This window comes from Sarcophilus harrisii, chromosome 4 (assembly GCF_902635505.1).
Source record: "Sarcophilus harrisii chromosome 4, mSarHar1.11, whole genome shotgun sequence".
Lineage (NCBI taxonomy): Eukaryota > Metazoa > Chordata > Mammalia > Dasyuromorphia > Dasyuridae > Sarcophilus > Sarcophilus harrisii.
The window spans coordinates 386,674,691-386,692,089 of NC_045429.1; the positions used below are offsets into that span (position 1 = coordinate 386,674,691).

General features: G+C 36.9%; 1 protein-coding gene across 1 annotated transcript in view; it reads left to right on the plus strand.

Annotated features, from left to right (window-relative positions):
• Positions 1–15,463, plus strand: part of ACBD3 (acyl-CoA binding domain containing 3) — a 41,709-nt gene extending 26,246 nt beyond the window's left edge. Inside the window, exons 4-8 of the mRNA XM_031967025.1 lie at positions 1,791–1,949; positions 3,539–3,713; positions 8,406–8,592; positions 9,626–9,910; positions 12,971–15,463. Coding sequence (XP_031822885.1) covers positions 1,791–1,949; positions 3,539–3,713; positions 8,406–8,592; positions 9,626–9,910; positions 12,971–13,176 — 1,012 coding nt within the window. The 3' untranslated portion in view covers positions 13,177–15,463. The remainder of the gene's footprint in view (positions 1–1,790; positions 1,950–3,538; positions 3,714–8,405; positions 8,593–9,625; positions 9,911–12,970) is intronic.
• Positions 15,464–17,399: the final 1,936 nt, after the last annotated feature.

Below are 17,399 nucleotides of genomic sequence, written 5' to 3' on the forward strand. Positions count from 1 at the left end.
ACCTAGTTTTACAGCAAGTTGGAAAGAGACAGAGCTCTCAAGAGGAAAGGACACTAGAAACAAGGGTCAGGCCTGACAAGATAAATTTCAGCACAACTCTAAAGAGTGCAAGTCTGAGATCATTCAGGATGGGGCAAATAGCCCTATATCCTTTATAAGTCCAAGATGATAGGATGACAGATTTAGATATAAAAGGAATTTCAGAGGTCCAGAAGCCTAAAATCACACAGATGGCAAATGGCAAGAGTCGGTTTTTTTTACTTCAAATCCAGTTCTCTTTTGCCCTGCAGTGATTGAGATTTATAGTAATAATAATTTATTTTTATAATACTTTTAAGGTTTGCAAAGTGCTTCATATGCTTCATTATGTTTGATGTTGGCAGAATTCCTTAGGTAATTGCTAATTATTATCTTCCTTTTACAAATTAAGAAAACTGTGGCTGAAAGAGGTCCAGTAATTTGCCCAGGGCCACACTTCTAATTAATGAGGCCCCAAGTCACTGATCAGTCACCAAGATTAGCTTAAATAAAAATCAGCTAATTAAATCAGTATAGTATGTATTGAAATACCAGAGGAGGTTATAATACATTTTAGATCCTAATCTCATATACTTAAAAATAGAAAAAGTTTTAGCACTTGTGGAAATAAGAACTATCTGGAAAAACTAACATGCAGTAGTATAGCTCATTGCTTGGGGCAAATAAGGTGCTGTTATAAGAGCTTTACAAATATACATAATTGTATTTTCATATTAAGTAATTCACTATACAAACTTTTACATGGTAAAATAAAAACATTTTGGTCATGTGTACGTTCATTTTTAACATTTCCATATGAATTATGTTGGGAGAAAAAAAATCAGAAAAGGAAAAAACCACAAGAGAAAAAAAAAAAGAAAGTGAATATAGCATATGTTACATTCAGTTTCCACATTTCTCTCTGGATGCAGATAGCATTTTCCATTCAAAGTTTATTGGGATTGCCTTGGATCATTGAATCACTGAGAAGAACCATGTCTGTCATAGTTGATCATTGTACATTCTTGCTGTTACTATGCACAATGTATTCTTGGTTCTGTTTGTTCTACTCAGCATCAATTTGTTTAAATCCTTCTAGGCATTTCTATAATCAGCCTGTTCATAATTTTTTTATAGAACAATAACATTCCATTATTTTCATGTACCATAACTTATTCAGCCATTCCCTAGATGATAGGCATTCACTCATTTTCCAATTCTTTGCCATCACAAAAAGAGCTACAACATTTTTGCACATCTGAGTCCTTTCCCTCTTTTTTGATTTTTTTTTTTTTAATACAAACTCAATAGAACACTGCTGGATCAAAGGATATGCAGTTTGATATCCCTTTATGCATAATTCCAAATTGCTTTCCAGAATGACTGGATTATTTCACAATTCACCAACAATGCCTAAACTTTTCTTTATTAAATCTTAACACCTGTCTCAAAGGGCTATTGTGAGGGTTAATTGAGATATGTAAAGTTCTTTGCAAACCTAGAAGCACTAATTGAATGCTATAATGATTATGATGGTGGCAATTGTTTTATCAGTTGACTTGTTGACTATAGTAATACCTGAAGCTAAAATGTCTTCTCTTGTTTTTCTATTCTTATGTTTAAATTTACCAGAAACATACTGCCTAATATTACAATAGCTGTACAAAACTACCTTCAAAATTATAGAACCTGAAATCTCAATTCTCTCTTTTAAAAAAGGAGAGTTTCATTTTAATATACTCATTCCCTTTTTTTTTTTTAAACACTTATAGAAAGGAAGAAGAGGAGCAAAGACGTCGGGAAAAGGAAGAAAAAGAGCGTTTGCAAAGGGAGGAAGAAAAACGTATTCAAGAAGAATCTGAAAGGTTGAAAAGGGAAGCAGAGGAAAGGAGGCGAATAGAGGAGGAGAAACTGCGGCTGGAACAGCAGAAGTAAGCCTCTTCCCTGAAAATGAGTTACCAAGTTAGTCATCAGGGCCTTGTTCTTCATCCTGTGCTTTGAAGCAGTGCAGTTCTTATAGCTTGTTGGCGATTTGTACCAGTGATAACTTAATGATCAAAAAAGAGCCTCCTCCCTCAAGGCTTGGCCTTGAGAGGGGTGTAGTGACCACTGTCTCTGGGCATGGGTGGGATTTTTCCTCCCTTACCTCTGATCCTTCTGGACACTTTGATTCAGCATTGAGTAAATGCCTGCCCTGTGCAGTAAACTTGGCTAATTGCTGGGAGAAATAGAAAGATGCTGGAGATCTTGTCCTAGGATCATAAGGTTGGCTCTCAAAGAAGCCATTTTGCAGATGAAGTTGCCAAGACTGACAGAGGTGATTGTGCCTTGCCCAAGGTCACACAAGCAAGAACTAACAGCTGGGATTCCCAACCCCGGCCTTAGTTTTTCTGTCAGCTACTCTGCCCCCTGGAGCCTGGTCTTCAAGTACTGGGAAATGTAATGGGGAGAGATAAGGCTTTGATGGATGTTTTCCTTGATATTATAAGAAAACTGAGTACTTGGAGATCAGAGGACCAGGGGAGATCCTGTTTGTGACTGTCAGTCCTTTCTGCCCTTACCTGAGAGAAGCAGGGAATGCTGATGCTATCTCCCAAGCACCTGTGGCTGCCTTGGGGTCCCAGGGCCTGGTGGCTTGTGGGTGTTGGGGACTTGACCTACATGGTAGCTCTCTATTGATGAAACCTTCTAAATCCCTGTTTGCCTAATGGTGGGAAGAGCCAGTATTTTGGTTGGAATCCTCCCAGTTAACTTCCTGTTTTCGTGACCTGGGCAAATCACTTTCTCTGTCTCAGTCTCCTCATCTAGGACAGAAGGGAATTGGAGTAGATGGCCTGTGACATTTCTAAGATGGGAGATGATTTTACCTTTTTTGGTAAAAAATTTTACATGAAATAAAGTGAGATCTTTTTAAGGTAGACCTAAGAATTCTATGGAACCCCCAAATTTCACTTGATAATTCTAACCATTTTATCTTATAAGAAATCATTATGCTTTCTGTGTTATACAAGTACGCACAAAAGGCAACATATGGTGAGTGGATAGAGAGTTGGCCTTGGAGGCAGGAAGGCTAGAGGTCAAGCCTGGCCTCTGGTCTAGCCTGGCTGGGTGATCCGGGGCAAGTCATTTCACTTCTTGGTTCCCCAGACAACTCTCAAAGTCTGTCAAAAATTGCCAATGTCAGAGCAGGGATAGAGGGAGTTCTCTACAGTCTCTAGTGATAGAGGGAGTTCCTTCACCAAGAGCTCCTTAAACCATGAAAATTGCATTCCCTTTTGAAAAAAGAAAGAAACCTCCCAAGACATATTTCTTTGAAAAGTTAGCTGAAATTTGATAGAAACAGTGTTTATTATAACTGAAGATTTAGTGCCTCATTTCTTTTACTTCAGAGGCAGATGTTAATGAGCATAACTAGCTTAGTCATTTCAAAGGGTTTGGAAAATTTAAAATATAATAATGACTTGCCTTTCATAGTAAACAGTCCTTTGTAGTCAGCCTGGTCTATTTTTAACATTTTTAGGCAACAGATAATGGCAGCACTAAACTCCCAGACTGCTGTGCAGTTCCAGCAGTACGCGGCCCAGCAGTATCCAGGGAACTATGAGCAGCAGCAGATTCTCATTCGTCAGCTGCAAGAGCAGCATTATCAGCAGTACATGCAGCAGTTGTATCAAGTCCAGCTTTCGCAGCAACAGGTATGATAGACTCAGAATGCAGTGTTAGGGAAGGTACTCAGTTTGATTGAAATGGAGATTATTTTTTAGCACTTGGTAGCTGAGAGACCCCATGCTGCAGTAAGAGAAGTTCTTCACTTGGAATCAGGAGAGAGACCTGATTTCCTCTCTAGCCTCTGGTTCTTACTAGTTCTGTGAGCTTAACCTCAGAGTCTTTGTTTCCTTGTTTGTAAAAGGGAGATAATCCCTAGAGTATGGTACATCTTTTATTGTTGAAAGGAACACATGAGATCGTCTCTGGAAAGTACCATAGAAGTGTCTATTATAACCTTAATGACAGAGAGAATAGAGAGGGTGGAGACTCCTTATATAGCCAGAAGGTGTGACTCCTTGTCCCTGACTCCCTTTGGTGCCCTGGGCAGCTCTCTCAAGACTCTTGAGTTGCAGAGAAGGTGCTAATCTACCATAGGGAACATTTTCTCACCGGGAGCTCACTGTAAGTGAATTTATGGGCCCTATCTTTAGAGCAATACTAGTAAACTTTAAACTGTCCAGTGTAAAAGAGCTTTAGTTTTGCCTTCAGGAAAAAAGATCCATTTTGGTTAGATTGTAGATGTGATTTCATGGACAGGTACAAAACAAATTCTACTTGAGGCAGCATACTTTGATAGTTTTTAAAAATGAGTGTAGACTAATAGCAGGGTGCTTCCAGAATCTGGGAAACCTGGAAAAAAATGACAGTGTATGTTGATACAGAAGTATAAATATAGGCCAACAAATTTTGTTCTCTGAAGCACCAGAGTGTGGATGAGCTTTTGGATCTCCCCTAGACCAGAAAACCCCCAGGAGCTAGACAAAGCAGAATTTCCCCACCAGTCAAGGCAACCTGCGTGATAAGATGGAAAAAATGTCATAGGGCAGGAGTGAGAGGATCTGGCTTTGCTGTTTATTCCCTGTCTATTTTTAGACCAATCATTAAATAACTATTTAACATTTGCATAGTACTTAGAAGTTTACAGAACTTGGTAAACATTATTTCATTTAATCGTCAAAACAACCTTATGAGGTAGGTGTTATTATTCCAATTTTACAGATGAGGATGTTGAAGCTGAGAGAGGGCAAATGACTTACCAAGAGTTACCCAGCTCTTTGGTGTCTAAGGGAGGATCTGAAGCAAGGCCTCCTACCTATCCATTATGCCAGGTTGCCTCTGTTTTTCACCTGGGGGCTTCCTTTTTTGAGTGAGGAAGGTCAAAATCTGTGTTCCAAAGGCTCTTGCAAATATAGAATCTTCTGATCCTGCATTTCCTTCAAAGTTACAGCGCTGACTTGGACTGAAAGCAGAAATTCCCCCTACATGGCTGTAAGTGTGAATGATACTGCCAGAGGGTCCTGACTTGACCTTGACATGGGCTGGGAGACCCCTCTGACTTGTTAGTTGTGGTTAGATCATGAAGCAGAATGCCTGGAACATTTTGCTTAGTGTATCCTCAGAGTAGTTCTACCCTTAGGCAAACACCAGACTAGGAGCCCAGCCAGATTCTGTCAGAATCTCTCGGAACTTAAGCAGATCATTTGAACTTCAAATGATCCTCTCTGCCTCAGTTTCACAGTCTCCCAGATAGCGGTAATAGAATCCTCCCTTTCCTCATAATTATCAAGATTAGAGGGATAAAGTAAAAACCTCAGTCCTGGGGGCTCTTTGTAATGAGATTGCTCTTGGTTCTTAAGAAGGCTACATGTGGGATCAGATTCTTGACAGTTCCCACTAGCCCTGAGAGGCATTATCTTACAATCCTCTCATCTACAGGCTGTTTTTATTTATTTAGCTGTGACAGAGGACTTAAGAGCAAAAAATCTGAGTGAAGTAAGAGAAGCTATATTTCTCCCATTTTTAAAATAACATGTTACTCCATAGAAATGGGTTTCCAAAGTAAACTAATGTATAACTTGTTTTTTAGAACACAGAATTTGTGAATTCTTTATTTCCATTATATTTAAGAATCGTCACCAAGAATATAGAGGACAGCATGAAGTAAGCTAGCATATCGAGTCATTATAAAATCATATGCTGTATCAAAAACATAGTTTTGTTTATGACTCACATGTTTGATGTCTATGGAAAGCCACATCCACAAGTTTCTCTTGAAAAGTGGTGGGTGCAAAATGAAAATTCATTCCAGTTCCAAATTGTATTTTTGGAGTATTATGCAAACAGTCCTACTATGACATCATATATGTATTCCCCAAAACCACCTGCTGTATGCAACATCATGCAATAAAAGCCACAGGGCTTGTGAGAGAAATAGGGTTTGGGATATAAATATTTGGTCAATGACACATATAAAAAAGATAGGACCCTAATAAGTTAATAACAAATATTTAATGGTGAAGAAATGCATCAATACTACAATCGTGACTGCATCCCCATAGCCCTTGATCCAGGCTGCTTAAGCAAATTGGACAGGACTCTTTAACTCCAGGCTTTAGGGCCAAAGCTTGGCAGAAAGAAAAGGGTTGTGTACCAACTTTCTTTCGTCTACACTACAGTTCCTGTTGTGTCAGAAGATTTACATAAATAAGGAATTTTAACTTGAAAAAGACCTGACATTTCCATTTGATAATAGGTATCGTTTGAAAAAGTTACAGTTTTGTAGTAATTGTTAAGTGGTACAGTCTTTTTTGCATTCTCACTTTTTATTGTAGAAGAAATTTTATAAAAGCAAATTCAAAATTTGCAATATGCTCTGTTCATCCATTAATACATTAGTTGCACTGGAACAAATGTACATTTTCAAACAAGTGTTATAGCTGAAATGACTGTATGTATTTATATATACACTTTAATGGCTATATGAGAAAAATATTTCATGAGCAGTTTTCTTTCATTTATCATTTCCATCCTTTCTCTGTGTGTTTCTGTGTCTGTGTTGCTTTACATACATTATCTCATTTGATTCTCTCAACATTTGTGTGAGGTGTAGGTATGGTGATTATCATCTCCATTTTACATTTCAGGAAATTTGGCTTTGTTCAGATATAGATTAGACTAAATTGACCTCTAAGAGTCCTTTCAAATTTCTGTGACTCACTAAAAAGTGTCAGCAACAGTCATTTCCTTCCTATTGCTCTTTAATTTTAAGTTGCATGATCCTTCTATTATCTTATGCTGCAAAAGACTTTTTAAAAACAATTACAGCTCATGCTGGTATACATTTTTGTAAATAGTTTCTCAATTTAATGAGTATCAAGGCATGCTGAATGTATGGGAAAAAAACCCCACAGAATCTTGGAGGATAATACTATGGGATGTATTAGAAAACACTGGTAAACTCCTGGTAAGTCATTTGAAGAAAGTCACTTAACTGATTTTCAGTTTCCTTATATGGGAAATGAGAGGTTAAATATGTACAAAAATATTTGTAATAGATCTTTTTTTTTTTTGGTGGCAAAAAGTTGGAAATTGATAGAGTGCCCATCATTTGGGGATTGATTGAAGAAATTATGGCCTGTGAGTGTGGTGTAATACTATTGTGTTGTAAGAAGGGATGAAGAGGACAACAGTAAAGTCTAAACGTGATCGTCAACCATGATTCTAGAAGACTCCTGATGTGTGCCCTATATCTCCAGTTAGAGATGTGATAGACTCAGTGCAGATTGAGACCTTTTTTTGGTTTTGGCCAGTGAGAAAATTTGTTTTGCTTGACTATGCATATTTGTAACAGGAATTTTATTTTTCTCACTTCTCCAATGAAGGAGGATAAGGGGGAAGAGAGAGAAGTCAGATCTTTGTGAAAATAAAATTTAAATTAAAAAAAATAAAATTAGGGGTTAGAGTAGACCTCTGAAATTCTTTTCCTTATGAAACTGAATTCAAAAGCTATTGTTCATCTGTCTCCCTTTTTATTTCTAACTCTTTGAAAATAGTATACAGTCTGTAAATAGTATAGTGTAATGGATAGAACATTGACTTGGAGTCAGGAAGGCTTGTGTTCAAATCCTGCCTCAAACCCTCACTAGGTTCATGACTCTGGATAAATCACTTTAGCTCTTTATGTGTTTTACTTGATTAATTTGTGAAATGAGAGGATTGGATTTGGTAGCTTCCATGATTTCTTCAAACTCTAAATCCATGATATTAGTATTCCATGAATATTAAACTTTCCTGATAACTTTCAGTTGGGATTTAAAATTTTCCTTTTCTCTAAAAATGAAATAAATTATTTTGAGAACTGGCACTTTTTTTGAATATCCCTTATTTATTAAATGGTAGCAGTTTTCATTAATTTGGAATAATATAGTCATCATCAACAGCAACAAAAATTTAGTTTGGAAAATTTTCCTGACATGAGGTTGATAACATTGTTTTATGTGCTTTTTTGGGTTTTGGAACAACTAGCATTCTTTTCAAGCTTAACATAGTAATAATTACTTACTTTGGTTAGGTAGAATTTTGCCTCCTGGGGGGGAAAAAAAAGACATTTTGAAGAAATCCATTCCCCAAGTGTGCAGTTGTTAATAGGATCAAGCAGCTCTCACATCAGTAAGGTATATTATGTAGTCTCTGCTAACTACTTTGGTTCAGGTGATTTCAAAACACATAGCTATTACAAGTTTTTCCACATTTTTCCTTTTTTGCTGAAAGGACAACATCATATCCTAAAATAGTCATTCTTCACATTCAGTACATTTTATGTTTTTCTTGAATTATAGGCAGCATTACAGAAACAGCAAGAAGCAGCAACAACTGGAGCGTCTTTGCCTGCAGCATCAAAGGTGAATGCAGCCACACCTGGTGAAATGCTCTCAGTCAATGGACAGGCCAAACCTCACCCAGAAAACTCTGCAAAAGAACTGGAACCAGAAATTTCAGAAGAAGTCCTAGAGAATGGACCAAAAGGTATTATTAGGAATTTGTATATATTTGTCTTTCTACTGAAGACTGTAAAAATGAGAAATCCCAGGGGGTGAGGAGCACAATTGAATGTTTTTTGTGAGAGCATTAACAGTTGTCAATCAAGCAACATTTTTTGCATTTATACACTGAATATACGACATTTTGTAGACCTAGTTCTAGAGTTTTGAAATAAATTAGTGAGTATTAATCTTTTGTATGTGTTCTTGATCTTGTTATTTATCCAGGAGATTTAAAAGTAAAAATATTACATTACATGGTAGACATCTCCTACTAGGCCTATATCTGTCTTGAATGATGGCATCAGCAGAAATGAGAGCAGGAATTATAATTCAAAGAACTAAACCATACTTTGTGGCTTCTCTCTGGAACATTTCATAGAAAGTACCATCAGAAGGAACCTTAAAGATGGAGCTATCAATGTCTTCAAAAGGGAAATTTTGGGTAAAATTTCGGTAATTAAATATAAAAAGCCTGATTAGCATTCCAAGACATATGTCTGCTTTTTAGTATCCATTGTTCTCCCATTCACTTCAGTCTCTAAGAAGTTTGTTAGGTTTCTTCTGACATTTGTTTGTTTTACTTTCTTGAAGTGTTTCTGGAACTTGTAGAGATTTCTTTTCTTGCTGTGTTAAAGTGCTCCTTCATTTATTTATGAGACTTTATGAATTACTATGGAAACATTGCTGAAGCGCACTTTACAAGTCAGGTATAAAAACAGGTATAAATAAGGTTATGAATTGTTTTTGACAAGGAAGAATTGATGAGAATTGAAATATTGCATAATTTCTCTTATATCCCCATAATATTGAGGTACTATCATATATGTTGGGCCTGTAAAAGACAGTTCCATGGAGTTTTTTGCTTTGTTCATAAATCCAGAGAAGTAGCGCCTGAACCTTATCACTAGGTTGGTAAACCAGAAATATCAAAGTAATATTACATAAATGATGTTTAACACATGTCATTTAAATACAGATAGTAGGCTTGTTTAACTTTTGAGTCCTCTTGTTGCTAGAATCTGTTCCTGTAATAGCCGCACCTTCCATGTGGACGAGACCTCAGATCAGAGACTTTAAAGAGAAGATTCGACAGGATGCAGATTCAGTGATCACAGTCGGCAGAGGAGAAGTAGTTACTGTTCGAGTACCGACCCATGAGGAAGGCTCTTACCTCTTCTGGGAGTTTGCAACAGACAATTATGACATTGGGTTTGGGGTATTTTTTGAATGGACAGAATCTCCCAATACTAACGTCAGTGTGCATGTCAGTGAATCCAGTGATGATGACGAAGAAGATGAAGGTAGAGCAACTTTTTCATAACCATACTTAAAAATAAAAGTCTACACATGTTATAAAACTTTGGCAGAAATGACAGAAGGAGACATGGCGTTAGGGATAGGTGTTGACTGGCAGAGGTTGGTGGAGGGTGTGGGTAGGGATGGTGTTCCAGGTATGAGGAGGTTCTGAGCAGAGAACCAAAGGGGAGGGAGAAGTAGGGGTCATGCCGACTAAAAAGCTAGAGTGAAGGCTCTTGTGGCACACCTACAATGCCAGTTATTACTTAGGCATTGTGGAGCCATTGAAAGGTTTTGTACATGAGAGTGACATCATCTGAGGTGTGTGCTTATCGGGCTAACATGGCACCAGCATGAAGGGTGGTAGACAGCAGGCAGTAAGAGGGTGAGCCTGTGCCAAGCTGCAGGCGCCACTGTCAGGTCCTAACGGAGGCATACTTGGGAGTTTTACGCTCAATGTTATTCTCAGCCTTGAATTCTCTTCTGTAGATTAGTATGCAGGAATCATCTGTAGAGGAAAGGGAAGCCCTGGTAGTGAACGAAGGGTGAGGAGCAGTGGAGAAAGGCAGAAGAGATTTGAAGATTGCAACTTGTGCAAATAGAGCTGCCAGAGGAACCATGAAGACAGCATGTGTAGTAGATTCTTTAGTCAGCATTCTGTGTCTGTATTGCTAAGTAATGATTTTATCACTTCCCTTTTCCCAGAAAAACCCAGATGGACACATTTCTGGACACCACATAGGTGTATTAGTGTTTGTTCCTTTTAATGGCAACCACATTTTAACGTTTTTAGTGTTAAACCATGTTTGCTTCCTTTTAACATTTGATGACTATAACCTGTTCACTGAGTTGGTTAACATTTCCATAGAACATTAAAAAACAATTCTTTAGACAAAGTTGAAATATTTAACAAGCAAAATATTTATTCTTTTAGCCTCATGGGAGAATAGAGGGTTGTATTTAAGATATTCGCCACAGAACCCTAGGATTTGCTGTTGAAGAGGACCCTTAGAAATTATCCTAAGCCAGTTTCCCTGTTTCTGCAGAGGAGTAAAATGCCTGGCTTGAAGTCATATGGGTATTAAATAACAATTGGGATTAAAATTTAGGTCCCCTGAGTCTTAAGTCCAGTGCTAGTCATATTACTCCATGCTGGCTCTCTTTTCACTGCACATCATTTGCCATATCCACAATCATAAAGTCCTTTGCAAAAAAAACTACCCCTTAAAATAACAGCTAACTTGTTGATGAAATTGTCCATATCATGGTGATGGATTTTTCACTCCTCATAATCTGGGCACATGCATACATAGACACACACCTATAACATACATACATATATGTATGTGTGTGTGCGTGCGTGTGTATATACACACACATGCATATACATGCCTCTATATACACACATGCATACATGTAATGTTCAGGCTAGTTTTCTGGAGGTCCTCCAGAAGATCTTTGATCTCAGCAGGACATGAGAATGGACAAGAATAGAGTCCAAACTCTTTATTGTCTCTTACGCAGTCTTATGTCTGTCATAGTCTGACCCAGTCTCAGTCTGACCCAGTCTCCTCCAGCAGTCTGATAGTCTGCAGTCTCAACCAGTGTCCCTCTCCCTCCCAGTCTGACTTTGTCTCCAGTTTAAACACCTATTACAATTGCATCATTATAGTATGCTGAGTATAAGCCAATCTAGAGTGATTATATCCTTATATCATACTAGATAACATGTGAACTAGAAAACCATTATTTCATCAATTCCACTGAGTTAACACCTTGTTCCAAGTATACTTCTTTCAAGTATACTTCTCCAAAGTTCCACCCTCTATACATACATACAAAAAGACAGAAAAAAATCACCAAATCCTTTCCTCCATGGTATATATTTAAAGAAGACTTTTAAAAATTGACTTTAACCCAAGAGCTTTTCAAACAGGCTTGAAAGATAGGATGAGTGTGGTTAAGAGGTGCTGCTTCCCAAAAAAAAAATACATTTAAGGCCAGAATGATCATTCTTCTGTATTATTTTATATTTTCTGAACAGGGTTTTTTGTTTTTGTTTTTGTTTTTAAATGATTTAAAGGCCTTTTTCTTACCTAATATGATGGTACATAGTGACCTTCATTTGTCAGTCTGTCTCTTATATACAGGAACATAGATAATTTCTCATGTGCAAATGAGCCTATTTTAAGGTTGTTTTGTTTTCCTGCAGTAAAGCAATTTTGATGTTTTTTGGATGTACCAGTTTAAAAATCAGTTTTATATTGGTACTATAGAAAACGATTGCCCTGTAATTTCAAGTTCCTTTATTCTTCTAGGAAATATACATTAAGTTAATAGATGCTGGGGGAACCTTTAGGAATCAATTAGTCTAACCCTCTTGCCTGCAAGTTGAGAGGCCCAGGTCCACTACTGATCAATATAGTAGCCCTTGACCTGTTCCAGGTCCTGCCTGGGCCTGTTTATCCCTCCTTAGGCAACTTGATGATTCCCCTCTCCCCATCATTTTAATAGTGTTTAACATTTATTTAGCACTTAAAGGTTTACACAACTTGTTACAAATATGATTTTATATTCTCAGCAATCCCAGAAGGCAGGAAACTGAGGCACAGAGAAATTGTGACTTGTCCAGGTCTCAAGCTAGCTAAGTCTCTATGACAAGATTTGAATCGTTTCAGCAGTGTCATGATGCCACCTGTTTTGTTCTTGGCTCAAATATCTGATTGGAATAGTCCCCCCTAATGTTAGATCTGCAGAAGAGCAGCCTTCCTCTCTCCCTCCTTTGATCAAGGGGGAAACTGAGATCCAAACAACCAAAGTGCTTTTTCTTGAGAGTTGCTAACCTCAGTGCTTTTATTTTCTTTTATTTAAGGAGATTAAGGTAAAGAGGTAAGAAGCATGAAAACATAGAAGCTATACTAATGTGCTGCTATGTTCCACAGTTCTTTTATGGAATGAGGGAAATCATAACCATTCTGAGAATCCACAGTAGTAATTATTTGAAGTGGTATAATTTTCTTAAACTGGTGCTGATTTTTCTATTTTCTTTTTTTTTTTTTAAACAGAAAACAGTGAAGAAAAAGCCAAAAGGAAGTCCAACAAACCTCAGCTAGATGAAATTGTACCGGTATATCGACGAGACTGTCATGAGGAAGTATATGCTGGCAGCCATCAGTACCCAGGGAAAGGAGTCTATCTCCTTAAATTCGACAACTCATATTCTTTATGGAGATCAAAAGTAGTCTACTACAGAGTCTATTATACTAGATAAAGGTGGTGTTACAATATTATTTGAGGCTTGGGCTGGGCAGAAGATGGCCTTTTATTTGGGAATCTCTTCTAACATTACAGAGCGTTAGTGTCAGTGTTTACCCCATTTGGTTTTGGTCTGACAGTCTGTGAACTCTTGAGAGTCAAGATTACCCTCCCCACTCCCCCAAGACTCCTTTTCATTATTACAAGAATTCTTTGGTGTTGAAAAGGGATTTCCAAATTCATCCAGCACTTAAAGGTTAACCAAGAGAGTCCCTGATGGATGGAGCTTAAGCTAAATTAAGTGAGTTACTTATGTTAAATCCCTCAAACCCTACTAAGTGAAATGCCCCAGTGTGAACCTTCTTTAGTTGATGGTTAGTAGACTGTTGACTGCTCCATGTGCTTTGTGATTGCAAACAATTTGAATTGCCTTTTAATTTGAAGTCCCTCTGTTAATGGACTATAGCTATGTTTTGAAACGTCCTGGTTTTTTGGTACAATTAAAAATTCAAATTGTTATCTAAAGCAATTTTTAAGATGAGTTGTCTCACTTTGGTTGTGTTCTGATAGCCCCAAATGGCAAGACTTAGACAGATAGACTTTATTTTTGATTAGTCCAAGGTAATATAAAGGATTCTCTGGAAGAACTGGATGCTTGAATTTGTTAAAACCAGGATGATGAATGAACTGTATATATAGTACCAACATAAGTAGTATTAGTAAGTAAAATGTCTCTCAGTTGACCAGCCTCCCATTTGTCTCAGATTGACTACCATAGCAAAACGAAGTTAAATTACTGGCTTGATTGGCTTTTTATGTCAAATATCAAACCTAGTTTTCTACCCAGTTCAGTAACCTTGCTTTGTGTTTTATAAATGCAAATTGGCACCTGGGGCATTAAAATAATTTAAATCACTTTAGTATAATTCAGTGTGTGGGGATTCATGTTGCACTGATAAATCACTGCCACTCCATTTTCTCATTTGGTATCACTTGTGCACTAATCCTATGTAATTTTACTTTAGAATTAGGTACTATGGAAAGTTGAAATGGCCCATCACATACCTAAATTTTAAAGTCTTCTGCCTTTAATCTTCATTGTCTTGTCATGGATGATGTCGGAGCATCTTGTGGTTCTGTTCATTCAGTTCAAACAAATAAGGATTTGGCTGGCCCTTATTTGTGAAAATTAATTGGCCAGCATAGGGAGCCTTGGAGGAATGTAATATAGACAGATGTTAATATACATTTAACATTGTTAATGTATGTTATAAAAATATATGGATTTTTTTAAAATCACAAATCACTTCTTGAAGAAGGATTTCCACACAATTCACCACCTAATGGGGACACTTGAGTTTTGTGTATTGGGTTTTTCTGTTTGATCCTTGGTGTTTTGTGTGTGTGTGTGTGTATGTGTGTGTGTGTGTGTGTATATACATATGTGTGTGTGTATACACACACACACCCCTATATATTTCTAACTTTTTTCTCTCATTCACAGACTGGGTTTTTTCTCCTACGTAGCTGCACAGTGCTTAATTTGGGGGTTTTATATTTGGTTCAGAAACGTAGTGCCAGCTTATGGCTATCAGTGCTGTTACACCCAGAACATTTTTAAGGCAGTCTGCTCTCTTGTACATACAGAATGTAAAACTATTGGGTTAGACAGTTCCTTGTTTTTTTTTCTTTTGTTGTTGTTGTTGTTTTTTTGTTTTGTTTTTTTTTTTTGAGAAAAAAATCTGTATTAAAAATGTAAAATAAACATTTAAAAAAAGCAGACATTAATATATTTCTTCTAGGATATGGTTACAGATTTTGACCTTGTTCACATTGAGGTTATTTCACTCATAGAAGGTATTGTTCTTGGGAGCAGCATATATCATTTTAAATGGCAACAGTTCATGAAGTGTTCTAAACAAAATTTTTTGGTTCTAAACTTTTTTTATTCCCTTTGGCTGTTGATTAGAACAGTACAAATGCAATTTCAGAAATACTTTAAAATAATATATTTAATCAATTAAAATACATTTACTTCTAACTGCTTGACTTTTTTTTTTTTTAAAGATATGGTTGTTTTTTGAAGTATTAGTACTGTATTTCCCTATTCAGGTATGACAAAAAGAAATGTAATAAAGGGCCTTTTCTGTTTTTAAGAAGGTCTACCTAGTTTTTTAAAAGAACAACACACAAAAATAACCTCTTTTCTGACCAACTTCTCTTTCTGCTGTAAATTATGCTTGTGTGTTCAAATGGATTTTTTTCAAACTTATTGATTAAAAGCACTGCCTTTGTTTATTCAACATCTTGTTCTAAAACAATTTTTTCTTCCCTCACAATTGTGTGCACAAAATGTTACTTGACACATGTGAAGAATATTCTGAAATAGAACATGAAGTGGGGCAGCCAGCCATCTGATTCTGAAAGTTGATGTTTGAGAAGCAGTGGAGTCACACCTTATTGGGGTGATCTGGAATGCCAGGAATTGACCTATTTAAAATTGGCCTCACTTGCTTCTAGTGATTGCAGAGTAAACTTTTTTTTTAAAAGAGATACTTGGATATCTTAACCTATTCCCATTTGTTACATGGAGTTTCAGCAAAATAAAATGATTAGGTTGGCACCATGCAGCCAGCACAGGGACTAGTTGAGACCATTGGTTTGACATTTATAGAGGACTTGATGGTAGCTGCTGAGACAGACAATTCTTTTGTCTTGGAACCTAAGAAAAAACTTAAGAATTATTTGTGATGCAAATAGTAAACATGCCTATTGTGCCAGCCTCTTATCTGTATATAAGAGTAAGGCCATTGTTAGAACCAGGCACCCAGTAGAGTCTCAGAGGCCTGGAAGTTACTTACTCATCTTCCAGAAGAACTTGATCATCAAAGAGATATGTGCTACTTAAGAACTGGAATTGAGTAGGGAGGAGAGAGCTTATCTGTCAGAAGCAGAACAAGTGGGAATAGTCACTCTGTTACATATTTTTTTCAATCTCTGGTATTACATTCCGATTCTTGACTTCATATTTCTGAACCTAGAATTTTTTGACTTAATTTTTGATAATTTTTATTTTCAAAGTTTAATTGATTATTGTCTCCCTCATTCCCTATCCGGAATGCTTAGGAGTAGTGATCTTAATGATTGGAGAGATAGGAAAGAAGCATCAGCTATCTTAATAGACCATACTCAATAAAATGATTTATAATTATTACCTAGGTAACAATGAAAAATTCTATCTTTGCTTTTAAGCTTTTCAGGTAGTCTGAATTGTAGTCAAGATTCACATTAACAGTGTTGATTCATATCTGGTAATTACAGTAGAAGTATAAAACTGATTCCTGATTCAGCCACTTGACAAGCTGTTGGAGAAATGTTGGTTTAAATTGTTTCACACATTCATGAGGAAATAAAATTTACAGCTTATGGGTACCTTAGGTCTAGTTCAGTCCCCTCAATTTATAAGAAATGAATATAAGGAAACAGAAAAATTAAGTGACCTAAAGCAACCCATTGGAGTCATTTAGTTTTGTGCCTTTATGTTCATATGTATACATATGTGTGGACGTGCACTTTGAACATGATTAGTTTACTCATCACCAAATAGAATATGAACTATGCTTAATTAGGACAGATTGTGCCAAATTTTCATTTTTCCAAGAGCATAATTATGAAATAGCTATAGCTACCTGTGCTTGGGTATATATATAAGTATCCTTGAAATCAATTTCTGCCCATGTTAAGTGAAGAAATCAATAGGGAGTTAGTTCAGATGGTCACCTATGTCCTCTTTTAGCATACCTGTATATAACTGATAGATCTAAAAGTCCCAGATCCTTCTTGATTTGGGGGGAATTATTATTTGGGTGGATTTGATCTAGATTGGTGCAGTCCCCATGTGTTTTTTGTGTAAGCTGCAGCAGAGCCAATGGGGTTTTGTTAATACCCATACAGAATGTGTCACAAATAGGCAAACATACTTAAAAAGGGTCTTTTGGGTGGAAAGGTGATATTACTTAGTCATGAAAGCCTTGGTCATGCTTGCTGCCATGAAGTAATAGGCAAAGATTCCCGAACTGACAGCCTTTAACTTTGAACCTTAGATTTAGTGTCCCAGGCTCCGGGAGGTCACCCACAGATTTGCGCAGCATCTTGGGACTAAGTGGCTACTACTTTGCCTGTCACATATACATTTTTCTGAAGGAAGTGATCAGTTCGTGTATCCTCATATGCTGTCTT